Consider the following 19,324-nt stretch of genomic DNA (forward strand, 5'->3'; position numbering starts at 1 on the left):
CTATTGGACCATGTGGAGGCTCATCTAGCGCTGCATTCTGTTTCCAACAGACACCACTTGGATCATGCCAGGAACTCACAAGCTGGGCATGAAGACAAGAGCTCTCCAGATTGGTCCCCAAACAGTAGATCAGGGCTGGGGGAGCCTGTGACCAACTACAGGCCAACCGGAGATCACTGACCATGCTGGCTGGGGTGGGTGGATATCAGAATCCAGCAACATCTGGAGGACCAAAGGACCCCCATTGCTGCAGTAGATCTTCAGTGGTGTCCTGCCTCTGAATATAAGTGGATTGTATTTAACTATCATACCTATTAGTCACTTTGAGAAAAAAAATTGAGTGAACCAGGTAGATAAATGCAATAGGTAAATTTACAACAACAACAACAAGAAAATCTAGTGCACCTTAAATCCCTTACATAACAACCAGAAGTTTACCTGGTCAATGGTGAAAGGAGAATGTTAGATCTGCATTTATAAAAAAAATGGAAAATAAAACTACCATTTTTTCTGTTGTATAACTTGTTGATAATTTTGTTGTCTTCCTATGTACATGAGGACCTGTGCCTTGGATCCATGTTTTTGTAGTGCTGTCAATCACCAGATGATTTTTACACTTCAAGATATCAACGAAAGCTTTAAAAGTTTTTGGTTGGACTCTATGTAAAAACAAACTAATTCAAGAGGACCCATTTCAGTTGCACTGAAACCCCCACCCCCCAAATGTTGGGGGGGGGAAACAGTGTAGGACTTGGGGTAGGGGAGTGATCAGATGGGGTGGTTCACACGGCATTCCCTCCAAGCCCATTTGTGCCTATGCAACCCCAGACCATAATAATAGTGTGAATCAGTCTGTCCTTGAGTGTACTTCCAATGAGAACATCTTTTCCTCACTCAAATTTCCTTCTTCCGGGAATATAACCAAACCGGCTGATGGAACTGTTCATACGAATTACCTAATAAGGCTTGGATTTAGTTGTAGTCATTTAAAAGATGGTGCCATGTCAAAAAACAACAAAAACCCAAAGCACTTCTGGCTAAAAGGTACAAATATAAGCCAGTTATTTGCCTTTTTCAAGCTGCCCGTTGTCGAAACACAAAATGCATCCTAAAAGGTTGCTGGGAGGAAAAGGGGGGGAAAGTCAGGAAGATAAGATACTCCAGCATGTCTACTGAACCAAGGGCAAACCAAGCCAGAGGGAAGATTTTCATTGCAGATTCAGCCATTCATACAGAGATGTAGCTTTAAGCACTTGCCCAGCCTGTCCATCAACACCTCTGACCTTTGTTAGCTACTTTAGACTCACAGACACATTTTTAAAAGCACGTTTTAGAATCCATAATGTGGAGCCATGCTTTCCAGAACTAGTGGTGGAAATAAAACTCACTGTATTTACCCTGCAGACATGTTAGCAAACTAACTGTGGGAGGGAGGGAGGGAGGACAGGATAAACTCTACTTTGTGCTATTGTTTGAAATAAAGGGGGAAGGCACAGAGAGTAAAATAAATCAAAATGAGAATAGAAAGATCATTTGCTAGCCAGTCTTAACAACATGGTTTGTTGTTGGACAGGTTGTGGCTTGTTTGGGAGTAACAAACTCTACCTATGCTGGTTTGTTTACTTGTCAGCACAAGGTGAGGACTGAAGCGGAAGCAATTGTGTTGTATGTATGTATGTACCAGCTTGCTTTATAAAGTGAAGCTTTTTGGCTCACTGTTATGTGAGAACATGACCATGTGTGTGGGTTCCTCTGGAACGCTATGCAAATGTTATGCACCACGACGTCATTCACGCTTGAAAAGCCTTAGTTCAAGACGGATCAATCAGGTGTAACTCCTGATAAGAGAATAAAATCCCTACTTTTGCCTAACAAAACCCGGAGCTGGGATACTAAAAGATGACCAGCTATTTGTATATCCTCTGATATTCATTGTCAGATGTGAAAATTGTCTCTTAAGAGGTCAGTACAAGACATATTGGAATGTTAAATTTCATTTCCGCTTATTGCCAGTCCACAGGCTTTCTTTCAGTGAAGTACAGCGTGGGAGGAAAATGCTCTTCTTAAGAGATGTGTATTTTATAACACATGGAAAAATCATCTAGAGCAGCAGTTGGGAGTCTCCAGCCTGCAGGCGAATTAGGCCCAAGCGAGGCTATTTTCCCCAAACCATGCCCACCTGCCCTCCACTTGACATCATATATGTCAGGTGTCGGGCAGGTAAAGACGGAGCTCCCTGCTGAAAGCGGGCTTTGCATGCACCACCTTTGCAAGTGCTGACAATCACCCGGTGGGTGAGCTAACCGGTGGGTGAGCTAACCAAGATCTGTCCCTTTGCCTGCGTGGCTTGAAATAAAGGGGTAAGAGCTTCCACTGACATTGGGGTGAGGTCAAGTGATTGGCAGGTGGGAGGCATTGCTGACCTGCCAAAATGATCTGTGGAGATCACTGACTTCCGGTCCGTCGCAGCGGAGAGAAGGACGCAGGGACTTCGCGTGCCGAAGTCCCTGGCCTCGCGGAGGGGGGGAAGTCCGCAGAGCGAGCGGACTCCCCGTAAAAACACCGGGTAGAGAGTCCCGGTGACTCATGCGCCCAGCGGCTGCTCCGTTTTGTGGATCCCCTGCTGCCCGAGAGCTCAATAGAGCGATCGAGAGCCGGCGGGGTGGAACCGCGGGAGCCATTTTGGGCTATATCTTACCTCCGAGAAGCGAAGCTCCGAGTCCTGACCCGGCAAGCGGCGGATTCTTCCGAACAAAATTAAAGATTTCCATAAAGTAAGTGGAACGTTTATTTGGACTATAAAATCATTAATTGGAAAAATAGGAGAGACTTTAAAGAAACGGAAGTCGGTCTCTTCCTAATGGAAAACCGGGAGGCGTTTTAAATAAACTCAAGCCGAAAGAGAAAAAAGTTCCAGGGTTGGTGGACCCGAGAGAAAGAGAGACTTTTCTGAACCTTCCCAGCTCCCGAGTCCGGCACCCCTTGAGGTACAGCATTATCGAGGGGAGAGTGTTTTGACAGCTGTCAAAAGCTGTCAAACTGTCAAAAGACCGGGTGGATTTTATCGCGCTGCTGTCAACAGTAAAAAATTGTTTGAAAGTGAGGCAGAACTATTTAATTTGGAATCAAGAGTGGATTTGTGATTGAGTTAAAGATAAAGGAAAAGAACAGCCAAAATGGAGTCGATCGTCTAACAGGAAGGAATTTTCCAGTACCCTTTGCTCCCTATCTCCTGTTTGTCTGCGGTTAAGAGAAGTATGAAAACAAAGTACTCTCGAGCCTTCCAGGAGGCGGTGCTGAACTATCTACAAACATGGGAGGACATTTACAAGGAACGGCAACATCCCAATTTATCATCAGTTGAGGCTGAAGTCCAAGTTCAGGACTTAGAGGATAATTTGGACTTGGAGGCGGTGGAGTTTGAGACTGTGTGTGAGGAGAAACAACTTGATGAGAATCTGGAAGGGGACTTGGGCTATAAAAAATATGTCTGGGATGAAGCAAAGCACGGATTTCAAAAGGAAGAGAAACAAGCAGAGCAAGAAAATGAGAAGATCAATGGAATTGAAGATCCTGGAGGGGTTAAAATGTTGAGTGGTGTTATTGAGGGATGGGAAAGACAGGGGCAGGGGGGGGACAAAGGCCTGGAGATGGAACTAGGAAAGAACAGGGGTGGGGTGAAAATTTTAGTTAAAAGGTTTTGTTTTGGCTTTTGAAAGACGGTTTTCGAAATCTTGGCTTGTCAATGGAAATGCTGATCCAATTGGGGGAAAAGACTTAAGGAGAAGGGATGGAGGGTTAAAAAAGGGGGGGGAAATGCTGTACTTTCTGGAGGGTGTTAGAAGAATGGCTGAGGAAAGAATTCTTAGGTTAAATACTAATGTTTGTAAGTTCAGATAAGTGTCTGGGCAGAGAGCTGCCTATCCTCCTCTCCTTACTCTGAGATACCCAGTGGCAGGGGGTGCTCGGAGGGGGGAGGAGGGGGTGGAAGGAAACCCAGACGCAAATAATGGAACCTTGGAAGTGCTGTGCACTGCGGGTTCCTCTTGTGGCAGGAGGGGGTCTGTGGGAGGACAGCATGGAAAAGGAGGAGGATTAAAGTTAATATTATAAGAATAAGATTTTGATTTGGAATAGGAAACCCGCCATAAGCAATTAGAGATTGTCAGGAAAACCAGAATGAAGAGTATCGAGGAAGTCACAATTATAATGTTATGATAATAAGAATTGGGAATTTATAACCTTTCCCTATTGTTGATGTGTTGTTTGTATTTGTTTAAATATGCTTATGAAAGAGCTGGGGGAGACCAATCCTCAGAGCTCCTCCACTCCTGTCCCTTCAGTGGCAGGGGGGGGGGGATGTGGGGGGAGGAGGGAGGGGGGAGGCTAAACCCAACTTACAATGGAGCCCTTTGATTCTTAACGCACACGGGTACTACCGGTGGCAGAGGTGGACCGGTGGGTGGAGAGAAAACGAAGGGACAGTGTTATATTGTATGTTTTGTTTGTTTTGTCTGTATAAAATTAATAAAAATTATTTTTTTTAAAAAAAGGACCTAAGTGCCACTGATACTTCCCTGCACACCCCCCCCCCCGGTCATTGGGATCTGAAGAAATCAGCACTACAACTACAGGTATGGCACAGAGGCTCATGTTCTAAAAAAAATTGGGAATTTTTAAAAATTAAGAAAAAACCCCTGAAGATTTAGCCCACAATTTTTTTAATGCAGCTGAGATCAAACTGGAATAGATTGCCTCTTCCCTAAGTAACTAGGATATATATATATAGAGAGAGAGAGAGGTGGGGGGAGAAGGTAAGGTTTGTATGTGTGTGTCTTCAGAACACAAGAAAAAATAAGTATCAGAGGATCCTGACTTATGGCTCCTAACAATGTGAGAAGGCTGGTATCTGTCTCTTAAGATTAGACATTTTTGGTTTTTTTCTGCCTTGGTAGAAGAACCTGGTGTGTTTTGACCCAGTGAAATAAATTTACAGTGTGATCTTAAGTACATTTACCGTGTGATTAACTTAGTAGTAATTGTGCTTACGGTCGCAGGTTAATTTCAACTACATTCTGGTGATGATTACTTGTAATGTTTTTAATCTACCGTGCTTGCTTTAAAAAGTGTGTGTGTGTGTGTATATATGAGAGAAATATGGGCTTGTATATATTTAATGATCTCACTAAAACAGCTCTACTTCAAACAGAAGAATTAACAGGGTGGGGTGGGAACGGTATCTGAAGTAAGCAAAACACTCAAGATACCCTTTGAGAAGTTACGGCCTTTTTTGGACAGCTATTATTAACCCATCTGTGCTCGCCATTCAGTTACAGCAAATGAAAACAGTAAGACTCTATATACATTGAGTCCTTCATTAAACTATTGATCCCCCTTAGCATTATCCATAATGTTCCAGCGACTCAGCATGTCAAACTGGTGCAGAGCTAGTCTCTTTCCTTTCAATAACTTCCACAGTTTACAGAGAGGAGATCACAATGATTTATTTACCTGACATTTTCCAGTCCGGATGTCGTAGAGCGCCACTGAACCATGGCGAGATCCAACTGCTATTCTGTGGCTCCGCTCATAATAGCTGACCATGTAGAACCTGAATTGAACATTAGAGTAAGGAACGAGTGAGATTTGATCAGACTGTGTGGGATGCAAAACTTCTTCTTTTTTTACTACACTCTGGTAATTAATAGCACTGCTAGCATCAACGTTTTATTTCACAGCCTGGTCCTGCAAATCTACTTTAGCCAGGGATATGCAAACAGCTGTTCTAACTGCCATGGCACCCTTGTCTTGTGGCTCTGCACCTTACCAGCTTGTTATACAACAATTTAAACTGAATAAAGACTCTTGACGGAACATAAAAACTGCTCTGAATAGACCTGATTGGAGCTCTCTCTCTTTTATCCTACCAACAACCCTGTAAGGCGCATGAGGTTGGAAGTGCAATATGATAATAACAACAATAACAATAACAATAATAATTTATTATTTATACCCCACCCATCTGGCTGAGTTTTCCCAGCCACTCTGGACGGCTTCCAACAAAATATTAAAAATACAATAAAACACCAGACATTAAAAACTTCCCTAAACAGGGCTGCCTTCAGATGTTTTCTAAATGTTAGGTAGTTGTTTATCTCTTTGACATCTGATGGGAGGGCATTCCACAGTGTGGGTGCCACAACCGAGAAGGGCGTCTGCCTGGTTCCCTGTAACTTTGCTTCTCGCTGTGAGGGAACCACCAGAAGGCCCTCGGCACTGGACCTCAGTGTCTGGGTTGAATGATGGGGGTGGAGACGCTTCTTCAGGTATACTGGGCCGAGGCTGTTCAGGGCTTCAAAGGTCAGCACCAACACTTTGAATTATGCTCGGAAACATACTGGTAGCCAATGTAGGTCTTTTAGGACCGTTGTTATGTGGTCTCGGCGGCCGCTCCTAGTCACCAGTCTAGCTGCCGCATTCTGGATTAATTCGCCTAAAATCACCTAGCAAGTTTTGTGGCTGGGCAGGGATTTGAACCCAAGTCTCCCTGGTCAAACTCTGCAAGCTACACTGCAATGGCAACCCTTAGGAGCAGTGCTATTTTTCTAGAAAAAGAGGTGCTGGAACTCACCATGAATACCTCCCTCGTTCTCTTAGAGTGGCAATGACGCCTACCTGAGAGGTGTTGGAACTGAGTTCCTGTGAGTTCTGGCAAAAAAACCACTGTGTGCTTTTGTTTTTCTGTGATACACTCCATTTGCAAGGGTAAGCCCATTCGAAAGTGAATATATGCACAACTCTGGCTACAATCGAGGAATAACAGCACCAAAGACCCAAGCATGAGGGGGGGGGGGCACATTATTCGTGTCAGCACACAGTTCCATATTTCTGACTTCACTGTGAGAGGAAATGGGAGCTAGGACACAGCATCCATATGGAGGTTAGATATAATATTTTTTGCCTCCCTCATTCTTTTCACATGCAACTGATAACAGCTAGATTACTACTGATGGTTTAACAAGGTGGTGATCAAATGCTGATCATTGGTTTATTGATTGCCTGCTACAGTTTTCTGCACTGAAGGCCTGATTTGCCACTGTATGGAGGGATTTCCCCCTCCTGCCACCACAGCACAGAATCAGGTGGGTGATTTCTGTCTGTTCCTGCATGGCACATGGCTTGATTGAGTCCAACTGCGTAGGTGATGCTAACATTAACTGCACCTGCTTACCAGGCGTTCCAAAATCTCTTCTCTTGGAAGAGGGATACAGTAGATAGATATACAGTAGAAGAGTATTGCAAACAGCCCCGACCAAACTTCCTGATGAAAGCAAGAATATGATGAGGAAAGAATTTCAGGGGTCAGCAACCTTTTTCAGCCGTGGGCCGGTCCACCGTCCCTCAGACTATGTGGTGGGCCGGACTATATTTTGAAGAAAAAAATGAACGAATTCCTATGCCCCACAAATAACCCAGAGATGCATTTTAAATAAAAGCACACATTCTACCCATGTAAAAACACCAGGCAGGCCCCACAAATAACCCAGAGGGGCAGCCCTGTTTAGGGAAGCTTTTAATGTTTAATAGATTATTGTATTTTAATATTCTGTTGGAAGCCGCCCAGAGTGGCTAGGGAAACCCAGCCAGATGGGCGGGGTATAAATAATAAATTAAATTATTATTATTATTTTAAATAAAAGGACACATTCTACTCATGTAAAAACACGCTGATTCCCAGACCATCCATGGGCCGGATTGAGAAGGCGATTGGGCTGTATCTGGCCCACGGGCCTTCGGTTGCCTACCCCTGGAATAGATCATAATGCAAATACTGGCATCTTTTATATTTCAGCTGCAGTGGGGGGCAAAACACAATGCAGTACTGAAAAGGCGATTCTGAAGAGCAAGGAGGTTTTTGTCTAAGGAATTCTGATGCCTGAGGCACAGAAGGATGTCCATAATTATTTAATACGGCTGAACAAAACACAGGCAACAAAAATGAAAGGGATTCTAAGATGTTGCTTTGCTGCAGTTTGTTTTCTTGTACAACAATAGATTAGGAAGAAAGCAACAGGTGGCTCTGCGCTTTCTTGATTGGAATTGAGTAGAATTTGGGGAGCATAATTTTATACAGTTTGCCTTCTTTGGAACCCCTGGAAAATCTCGCCAGCAAAGTCTTCTGTGTACAGTAATGCAGTTTCGCTCTAATGCAGTCTACCAAGCTAAATGCAACAAAGAGTAACTTGTGAGGGGGGGGAACATAAAGCTGGGGGCAATTTTGTAGGGCTGTGTTAACAGTTAACCTTGCATTCTGGACATTTGGAATTTCTCTCACAAAAAGGCGGTGGGTTGTTAATGATGACACAAAAAAGTGCCACCCAACAACCACTGAGGTTCTTGATTTCTGATCCTTCTTCATGGCAATAGTCCAGCACACAGAGATCTACTTGGGATATATCAGCACTACAAGTTTCTACCAGTTTCATACTAGTTTAATTTGGGGAGAGTGTCTTTGAATGGTGCTAGTTTTTTAATCTATTGTTTTTTCTTTCTGTGTGTATGTGTAGGTCTCATGATTTTATAATTCTCTATTTTGTTCTAAGCCAGGCTTCCTCAGCCTCATCCCTCCAGATGTTTTGAGACTACAATTCCCATAATCCCTGACCACTGGTCCTGCTAGCTAGGGATCATGGGAGTTGCAGGCCAAAAACATCTGGAGGGCCGAGGTTGAGGAAGCCTGTTCTAAGCCATCCTGGAAATATTTATACTGAAGGGTGGAATAGTAATTTATGCAAGTGAAATAAACACCCCTTAAAGCTTTTCCTACTTGCTTGGGATTTCTGAAACAGTATGGCCATATTCACATGCAATACTAAGCCAAACATCCTGGCATAATAAGCAAAGCATGCTCTAGCATGCATAAGTATGCACCAGCTTGCAGCCCCCTGGCTCCTCCCTCCATACTGGGATCTAGCACTTAACCATATCTTCCCATTACGTGTGAACTTGAAAACTATGGGTGGGACTTCAGAACAAACCAGGATAGGAAGTCCTGATTTAAAGTTGGCTTCATATTCTGGCTTGGTTTGAACCAGGTTTAAACCTGGCTGGGTTTGCACGTAATGGAAAGCTACGGTTAAATGATGAATCCTAACTTTGACAGTCACTTTCAAAAAGGAAGAAGTAAAGTGGTTGCAAAGGACCTGTGTGCCACTCAGGAATCTCCCAGCTTATTAAACCGGGATGTCTGGCTTAGTATGAATTCAGTCTGTGTTTCTGTGTGTGCACAATCCCCTGACAACTTGCAATAGCTGGTGCAGAGGTCTGTTCTCTGCATCACCCCTCTATATCAGGGGTGGCCAACTCCCAAGAGACTGTGATCTACCACAGGCACCTAGTGATCTACCGGTAGATCACGGTCTACCTGTTGGACCTGCCTGCTCTATATCAATATTTTTATTTTTGTAAGAAAACAGTATAACTGAAAACGCTTCTTGATAGAATAATGAAGGAAAGGGAATGTGGCTTGCCCAACATCAGACAATCGAGATGGGAAACAGAATAGCTTACAACTACTACAACAAAAATATTAGCAGAGTCTATACAGAAGAGTATTCCTCAGAGAACAGGAACAAAAATATTTTTCTAGCTGGTTTCCTAAAATTTCATTCTTACACACAAACACACAAATATAGTTGACCACTAAATTTACAAGAACTCTTAAAATACAATACATAAATCAATATATAAATTAAAAACACACTGTCTTGAGAGTATTTTTTTAAAAAATTGCTACAAGCAATCAGATGCTGTGCATGCAATGGTACTAATAATAGATGATCCATTTTCTTTGACATGTTTTTACTGAAATGTGGAATATCTATTTACATATTTGCCACTCTCCATCTTAAGTCTTCTTAAAGTATGATAGATTTTATCTCACAATGCCAACTTTCCAGTTATAGACATTCATAGTAAGTTTATCTTAGCTGATTTCACTTATTCTAAACATGTCTACCTTGGATTGGACAAGATTTTATCTTACATGAATGACTTTGATAGGTTTGATAGATTGCTGATTTGTCGTATCAGTAATTGTAGTTAATGCAATTATTTGATTTAAATTATATCCGGAATTGCCAATTACGTTGTGAATGCTTGGTCATGTTCAGTCATTGGTGATCTAATTATTGCATTGTAATGGCCAATTGGCTAAGCAATAAATTTGCAATTCATACATCTATACTTAAGAGGTACCATAGAATAATTTGTGTTTTGTGAACTGTCACAGTTTCAAAGTTGATATATTATATGACTGTTTGAGAAGGACAGGCCATGCCAAATAAATTGTGACGGGCAAATGTATGCACTTGCTTTGAATAATCAACCACAAGGTGATGTTAGGACACAGGCACTCTTTTCTTTGGTGTTGTTTGCTTAACAACTATTTCATCTGGAATAAAATAAGCCAGAACACAAGCCATTCCATGGTAATTCTTTCAAGTCATTTTCTATTTTTACAAATAAATTAAAGGGGGAAACAAGGCAATGCTTATTTAAAGCGTGAATAAGATTGGATTCCAAATATTTACAAAAACCCGAGTGCAACCATAAGTGCACACTTAGGTTCACACTTCTGTACTCCCCCGAGAAGCAGCCTTTTGTTGGCTGCAGATGCTGCCAAGCGTTGGCGGGAGGAAATGGGGATGTGCAGGAATCAGTGCACACAGCTAAAGAAGCCTAGGGAATCTCACACAGAAATCTCTCTTCTCACCACCCTGTTAAACTGGAGCTCTAAAACAGAGGTCAGAAGGAGGTCTCCACAGGGGGCGGGGGGGGGGGAGTATGTAGTGGACTTGCATTCTCCCTATCAGTCTGGCTGCTGATAGAATCATAGAATCATAGAGTTGGAAGAGACCACAAGGGCCATCCAGTCCAACCCCCTGCCAAGCAGGAAACACCATCAAAGCATTCTTGACATATGCCTGTCAAGCCTCTGCTTAAAGACCTCCAAAGAAGGAGACTCCACCACACTCCTTGGTAGCAAATTCCACTGCCGAACAGCTCTTACTGTCAGGAAGTTCTTCCTAATGTTTAGGTGGAATCTTCTTTCTTGTAGCTTGAATCCATTGCTCCGTGTCCGCTTCTCTGGAGCAGCAGAAAACAACCTTTGTCCCTCCTCTATATGACATCCTTTTATATATTTGAACAAGGCTATCGTATCACCCCTTAACCTCTTCTCCAGGCTAAACATACCCAGCTCCCTAAGCCGTTCCTCAGAAGGCATCATTTCCAGGCCTTTGACCATTTTGGTTGCCCTCTTCTGGGCACGTTCCAGCTTGTCAGTATCCTTCTTGAACTGTGGTGCCCAGAACTGAACACAGTACTCCAGGTGAGGTCTGACCAGAGCAGAATACAGTGGTACTATTACTTCCCTTGATCTAGATCAGGCATCCCCAAACTGTGGTCCTCCAGATGTTTTGGTCTACAACTCCCATGATCCCTAGCTAACAGGACCAGTGGTCGGGGAAGATGGGAATTGTAGTCCAAAACATCTGGAATGCCGAAGTTTGGGGATGCCTGATCTAGATGCTATACTCCTATTGATGCAGCCCAGAATTGCATTGACTTATTTAGCTGCTGCATCACACTGTTGACTCATGTCAAGTTTGTGGTCTACCAAGACTCCTAGATCCTTTTCACATGTACTGCTCTCAAGCCAGGTGTCTCCCATCCTGTATTTGTGCCTTTCATGCTTTTGTGCCTTTGATGCTTTTGTTGACTGTAGGAGATGAGGTTGGGCAGCCTGACCGAACTCAGGTATTGGATCCTGGAGACCTGATCTGAAAGATTCAAGCAATAAGAACTGGGCATATAGTGGAAACCTGAAGCACACCTTCTGTTACGTTTGATTCGCTGTGACCTGAGGCTGAATGGACAGCCTTTTTCACGATGACCTTTAGGTCAGAATTCCTGGTGTTTCCCCTCCCCTCTCTGGCTTCCTCTCTGTCACCATGGGCATTCACCAATCCCCTCACTTCAGTTTCCTGGGAAATGACTTTCTCTCTTCATTGAGTTGCATTTTGTTTCCTGTTTCCTCTCCATCTGCCTCCCCTTCCCTGCCCCAAAACAAATACAGCGCTTGTATTTTTATTTAGTTAATAAACAAAGCATTTATAAGCCACTTTTTTTAAAAAATAAGTAAATCTCTAAGCGGTGTACAATATAAAAACAATGTCATCAAAACAAAAACACACAACATAAAGCCAATGCAACAGTCAAAATAAAAAAAACACACGGAACAAATAAACAACATAAATCAAGGTCAGAGCTCAGGGAAAGTCTGGACAAAACAAAGATGTACTAAAACAAAAACCTCCACTGATACTCCATCAGTATTGTTACCATTCATTTCAACGATTCTTCAGCAGTAGCTTCTCATTGAATTTTAATCCCAAATGCCAAACAACTCTACAGTTCAGTGATACCGATCCTTTTAAAGGGAGGCACATAATAATGATTGTACTGAAGATCTTGCTGAATTAAAGCCTAAACAAGAGGAGGTCTTGCTATTCCTAACATTTTCAAAATGTCAAAAACTACATTACCCTATGCCTAACACAATTTCTACTACTATTCTATTGTTTCAGCTTGCAGGATCCCTGTCTGGCATTTTAATGGCCCATACAGTAGTCAGAATACAAGATTAGCCAAAATATCAGAAGATATCGGTCTGAATAAAACACTGTCAAGAGATACCGGATTTGACCCACAGAGTTCTGTGCAACAAATGGCTTAAGAAAGCTGATGAAGATGCATAACCCTATATGATTTACGTTACAGATGAAATGGGACATCCCCACTGCTACTTATGGGAAAGCCAATGCGGATTACATTGGCTGACTGTCCTCTTGATGCACACTGCAATCCAGAAGCGCAGTTAGATAATGATAGCGATTAATATGAAATATGAGGCTCACCACCACTGAAGCATACATACAGGAGTTACAAAAACAGAGTGTAAATGTAGATGCTCCAAATCAGGTCTGCAATGTGCGGACTTTTAAAATTGTAAGGTGTAGGCCACAGTTTTAGCAAGGCGCCTAATTTATGCTTGCTAAAATGAGATGCTCGCCCTTATTAAGATCCAGGAATTGAGCTTCCTTGAGTTTAAACTAATTTACTTCTCAATGCGGCTGAACTGTTTTGCAATTTAACTATTTTTGCTTTGATCTGCAAAGGATGCTCCAGGGCAGCCTTAGTTCTGGTAAACAACGTTGCACAGGAATCTTCATTGAACATGAAGTTGACCAGAAAAAAAGGCAAAGTCTAAAAGATTGTTAAAATTTCAAATAAAAGGAGGGGAGAAGATTAGTCCGCAAACCAGTAATTTCTTTGGGTGTGCAGGGTGGGGGTTGGGGAGGACTACTTGGAAGGGAAGGTGGGTGGTGTCCCTTCCAAGTAGCCCCACCCCACCCCACAACTATTTCTCCAACAGTTTGCCATCCTCCAAGGCCAACTTGTAAAAGAAGAATGGAAGAGGAAAGGCAAATTGTCAGGGTGGCCACAAATATTTGTTGATTTAATCTGTGAGTTCTAATATAACAGACGGATCTAATAAATCTGCACGTGAGAGTACTGCTGTATTGATCAAAACATTTTCTCTTTGTTTCTGGATTTTGTACATGGGTGACATCAGGCATCACTATATAAGAGACATTTCCTCCATGCATGAAGGAACACCTTTTCTAAGCCAATACTTTGAATCCGGCAGCTGTGCTGGAGGCGGGAGGGTTTACTGGAATGGGATGAACCCTTTTGGGCTTCACTCAGGCCCAGGAAGTGGATCACAGCTTGCCTTCCTATTTGGAAGGGAGCAGTAGGCCAAATAAGTTTGGGAACCTCTGGTCTAAAAGACGCTTACTGAGTGATATGCTTTAGCTGTGGCAGGAACCATGTGTGAAGGGAAAGAGTCTCTATGTTTCAACACAGGGATTGTCATGAGGGGTCTTCTCACAGAGAGAGGGGTCACAAGTAAGTGATGATTGGGCATGGCAGATGGGGAAGGGGAAGTCAGGGTCTGGGAGTAGAGGAGCATGTGACCACCAACCTACTTTGAACATGTGGACCATGATAGGTTCCCCCCGCCCACTCATGCTAACATGAAGACTATAGGTCAGTCCAGTACCATGACCCACAACAGGCCATTGAGGCAGAAAGCAAAAAGGACAGTGGATCTTAACAACAAATCCCCTTGGAATGGCTTTTATTCTTATTGTATTGCCTCTAGTGTTCTTGCCTCCAGCACCCCTCCCTCGCTGAAAAGAAGACAATGGAATCGTCATTAGTCTCCACACTTTACTTAGGAGACAGCTGTTATCATGGCTTATAATAACAAAAAATAACAGCTCAGCTGGAAAAAAAAATATGCCTTGATATTGTTCAAACTGACAGCACTATATGATCACAACAGGTATGCAATTGAACATTTAATCAGTATAGCAGGAAGATCATTATCATATTAAAATATTTAGTAAGAGGATCATGTCAAAAGTTTCCACTTGGATTGCTTCCAGAGTCACAAAGCAAAATCATATTTAAAAAAATCTCTCCTGGTCTGAAAGCTAATCTGTACTGTCATTAGCACAATGCTGTATCATTTTTATAGGAGCCATAATTACGTACAATAAGATATAATACATGCTATTTAACACAATTTAAAAGGCAACGTGTCTCTATTAAACATGCCTCCAGGATAGAGAGTTTTCTCACATTAATTCCAACTTGTCCTTGCCTTTGCATTTCAAGTATGTGATGTAGAACAGATTTTCAGTAGCGCACCCTATAAGAATTGACGTTCCTTTTTTTGCTTTCACAGCGTGCTACACTGAAATCACTACCTGTGCTATTTTATTTAACAGATCTATAACCTACTTTGAAAATTAAAAAATCTTCCCAAAAGCAGCTTAGAAAATCTGCATCAAAATACAGACAATATTAGCCTAATCATCTGCTCTAAAATACTGCTCAAAAGCTAGCACTGTCATGAGAACCCAGCATTGCCTAAATATTGCTGCATGCCACCCCAATCTGACTGGTGAGAGAGGTTCCAAGCGCTTACCCAGGGTTCGTGTATCCTTTTCAAATGATGGACAGCGGAGACTGTGATGTCTTCATGATATATGGTTTATTTACACATATATACAACCTGAGCCTATGATGGAGGGATCCACAGCATTAACGCCCCAAGAGGGTCCTGTTCCCCCATAGCCACAGCCTTGGATTTAAACAAAAATCAAACACTGCTGTGTCTCTCAGCCTTTCCAGCTTGCTGCTTTGCTTCTAGCTCACATCAGTCCAACCTCTCTTCTCAACTCTGCCTTTTTCTTCTTCTAACCACCTGCCAGTTGAGGGAGTCCCACCCGTTTTCTGGCTCGTACAAAGTCACTTCCTTTGCTCTCCTTAATGGCCCACCACTTCACCAGGAAGGTATCTTGGCTATTCCAGGAAGTGACAGGGCTGTTTGAAACTATCAAGGGATAAGGCCTGCCTGGTTTTTCCTGCAATTGAGATCCATAACTGAGGGACCACAGCTCAAAAGACTCTACTCTATGGGCCCAACAGCCTGATAGTCTTGGCAAATGGGCACCTATCAAAACCTCTAAAGCAGATCTTCAGGAGCAATAGCACTTTAACACGGCATGGTCCTTACAATTGGATCTTCACATCAACTCTGGTTGGGCAGCAAACCTGCCATGGGCCCTATGGAGATCATAGCATGGGGAGGTGCAGGCTGTATGGCCATGTATCAATGTCTCTTGTGGATGCAATCTTGAAGCCATTGCTTTTCTCTACTGCTGGAGCTGTTTTTCTTGAATGTTTTCTACCCTGGAGATGCCGGAGTGAAGACAGGAAAACCTGCTCTCTTTTCCTGCACTCACTCCAATCTGGATTATGCCATGTGGATGGAGGGCATAATAGTCACTGCTACCCAAACCATAAGAACAGGTAGTAGAAAAAGGAGGGCATGGTTTTCTGAAACGATCCTTCACCATGCCCCAAAGTTGTTGGGAATCTGATGTGAGATACCCACTCAGGGGAAGTTTCCCCCAGTTCCAGTCACCACAGAGAGCTCAGTTTAAGGTCCAAAATAGTTGACTGCTGCAGAAGATAAGACTTCAGTAATACCATTCTGGATGTGGATACAGCTTGTAGGCTTTGCAGATACACACACACACATATATACAAGAACAAAGTATTTCTGCTGCTCCAGCAGTTCCAAGATGTAACACAGACTTCAATTCACTTCACAAGACTCACTGACTGACTAATGAACTCACATGCCTTAATCACTTATATCGATGGCACTAGGCTGTTTCCATAGCAACTGGCTTGGCTGACCATGCACCTGTTGGCTTATCTCAGACACGGAGTGATTTGAGCCCACGAAGGAAACTAACACCTTCCTCCGAGTCCCATTCCTCCAACAAAAGTTGGCACATCTATGAGCTATTCCAAAGAACTTTCAACTTAGTCCTGACCATGAGCTTCTGTCCATAATTTTGGTTTAGATAGGGGTCAATGTAAATTAATCCAAACCCTGTAAGTAACTTTCCTAGGTCAGACTATTCATTTGCCTAATGCCAATAAATTATAATAACAGGAAGGGATAGAACGCATAGCAGCTGCAAAATCTGCTCATCACCAGTCTCTGTGTCCACATGTTTTTCAATTTGTGACCCTACCTGCAGATAGCTGGAAAGCACTCTTGAAGTCCCTTTTTCTTGACCAATGAACCTTCCAGACAATACATGATGATGTCCATAACCTATAAGTAAATTTTAAAACAAATGTTAAGTATACAAAAAAAAAAATAACATTCTAAGAATTTGTAATACTAGGCCTAAGAAGGATCAACTGACAAACCGGAATGTGTGCAGAGAAGGATGACCAAGATGATTAGGGGTCTGGAAACCAAGCCTTATGAGGAATGGTTGAGGGAGTTGGGGTTGTTTAGCCTGGAGGAGAAGAAACTGAGAGGAGGTATGATGGGTGTCTTCAACTATCTCACATAAAATATGGAGCAAGCTTGTTTTCTGCTGCTTCAGAGGGCATGACTTGAACCAATGGATTCCAATAACAAGATAAAGGGATTCCAACTTTTTAAAAGGAGCTCAGCTCGACCCCACTACCCACAACACTAGAAAGGGCTGGTCTGGTTGGCAGGATGGCCCCTTTCCTCTTTGGAGAGATAATCTGAAGAAAGGCTTCCGCCTGCACAGCTAGCGGGAGTCGCCAACCCAAGCACCATAAATGCCCCCAGGAATCTCTGCAGAACAAGAAAATCCCCCAAACCAAAAATACAGCAGCACATTTTGAAACATCTTTAGAACTAGGAATACCACCCCTCTTCAGTCTCCCTCTTGTGAAGGCAGTCTCTGCCTTACGCAATAATACAAAACCTACTACTCATTCAGCGTCACTCATTCCACTCTACTGCCACACCTCCACCCAATCACTCCAACATCTCCCACTCAGTCACCAACTACTATAACCAGTCACTCCTTCCACTCAACAAAAATGAGCTACAAAGCCCGCTTTAGCTGCCACCTTCCACATGCCCCACTGCATAACCTTTGTGTGGCCTGAGTTCATTGATTATCTTCATCTACTTTCCCCTCTTCTCTACCATCTCTGCTTTCTGCCATCTCCCCTTTTCTTGAGTTGATTCTACTCTGGACACCCCTTGCCATCTTCTGAACTAGTTCATGAAGTATATGCAAAATGACCTGCGTACATTGCTATGGGTAACACAAGGAGGCCAGGTTGAAGAAGCCTCCAGGAAATGACTTGTCCCTCCTGTCTAGCTCACTATCTTGTTTTTCTGAAATGCTTGGGGGACAGTGGTGTGTGCTTCGTATCCAGCACTGTGATGACTGCCAAAGAAATGGGGCTTCTCCAGACTGATGCTAGTAGTACTGCAAGGTGAATGGGTTCACTGTGCTATAGCAGTAGTAACGACAAGTTATCAAGTGGAGTCTTCATGTGATAGGCATACAGTATACATTAGGCCAGTATTTTGGCTGGGGCTTTCTGAATTTTTTGACTCAGTCTTTCCTAACCCCCACCCAGAGATTGAATCGGGGATCTTTTGAATGCAAGGCATCTTCTCTATCACCAACTACCTCCTCGAAGTGCTTTGCAAAGACTTCGATTAATTTTACCAGCTGGTGAGCCAATGAAAACGTACTTGTCTTTTCTTCTAAAAAAAAATAACCAGGTCAGACATAGGCACAGATGCCTTCAGCACCTTGAAAGGCCTGCACAAATGTCACGATCATTGAACTGCCCAACAAGAAACACAAACATGGCTCATAAAAGATGGCCTTACCTCTACTAGGAGATCCACAACATCCATAGGCATTTTTTCAATAAGTATTTCAATAACTCTCAGAATTTCTCCTTTGGCCCGAGCCAACGTACTGGTATGAACATTCTGCTGAGATTGAGTATTTGCTTGGAGAGCAGTGTGCCTGTGCACCTGTAAAAAAACAGTAGGATTGTTAGGGATGCTCACATTCAAATTTTTCCCTGGATTTTTGGCTTCCACATTGCTGGTCCTTGTGTGCTAAGGGGCACCAATGTCTTCCCTTATTGATATCCATCCTTGGCCCTGCCTCCTACTCACAGGACATTTGCTGAAGCCTTCAGTTTGTCTCTTTCTTACAGGTTAAAGGTAAAGGGTAAAGGGACCCCTGACCATTAGGTCCAGTCGTGGATGACTCTGGGGTTGCGGCGCTCATCTCGCTTTACTGGCCAAGGGAGTCGGCGTACAGCTTCCAGGTAATGTGGCCAGCATGACTAAGCGGTACCTGTTTATCTACTTGCACTTTGACGTGCTTTCGAACTGCTAGGTTGGCAGGAGCTGGGACCGAGCAACGGGAGCTCACCCCGTCGTGGGGATTGGAACTGCTGACCTTCTGATCGGCAAGACCTAGGCTCTGGGGTTTAGACCACGGTGCCACCCGCATCCCTCTCTTACAGGTTAGCAAGGCATAGATCTAAAACACCACGCAAAAAGAAATCTCAGTCGGATTGCATGTACTGTAATTCAGTGAATCCCCACATGCACTAAGGACTGTTGGTAGCTGGGGAACAGGGAAACGATCTAGAAGCTGTGGCAAACACAGTATTCTCTAATTCAGTAACTATATCTCTCTCTATAAAATTTCCTGAATTAAAATGGGAGGCAGGTGGAACAGAACGTAGGACAGAGTCATCCCACTGAACACTAATGAAACAGAATGGGGATGGAGAACATCTG

The 19,324-nt window shown here is 43.1% G+C and overlaps 1 protein-coding gene across 5 annotated transcripts in view; it reads right to left on the bottom strand.

The window, feature by feature from the left end:
* WDR7 (WD repeat domain 7) overlaps nt 1-19,324 on the bottom strand; it is a 213,457-nt gene that overhangs the window by 35,017 nt on the left and 159,116 nt on the right. For all 5 annotated transcript variants that reach the window (XM_060280352.2, XM_060280350.2, XM_060280349.2 and 2 more), the window contains 3 exons: nt 18,392-18,541; nt 16,746-16,828; nt 5,512-5,611 (listed from right to left, as the gene is read on the bottom strand). In XM_060280352.2, coding sequence (XP_060136335.1) covers nt 5,512-5,611; nt 16,746-16,828; nt 18,392-18,541 — 333 coding nt within the window. The remainder of the gene's footprint in view (nt 1-5,511; nt 5,612-16,745; nt 16,829-18,391; nt 18,542-19,324) is intronic.

This window comes from Zootoca vivipara, chromosome 10, assembly GCF_965207765.1.
Source record: "Zootoca vivipara chromosome 10, rZooViv2.hap1.1, whole genome shotgun sequence".
Taxonomy (NCBI): domain Eukaryota; kingdom Metazoa; phylum Chordata; class Lepidosauria; order Squamata; family Lacertidae; genus Zootoca; species Zootoca vivipara.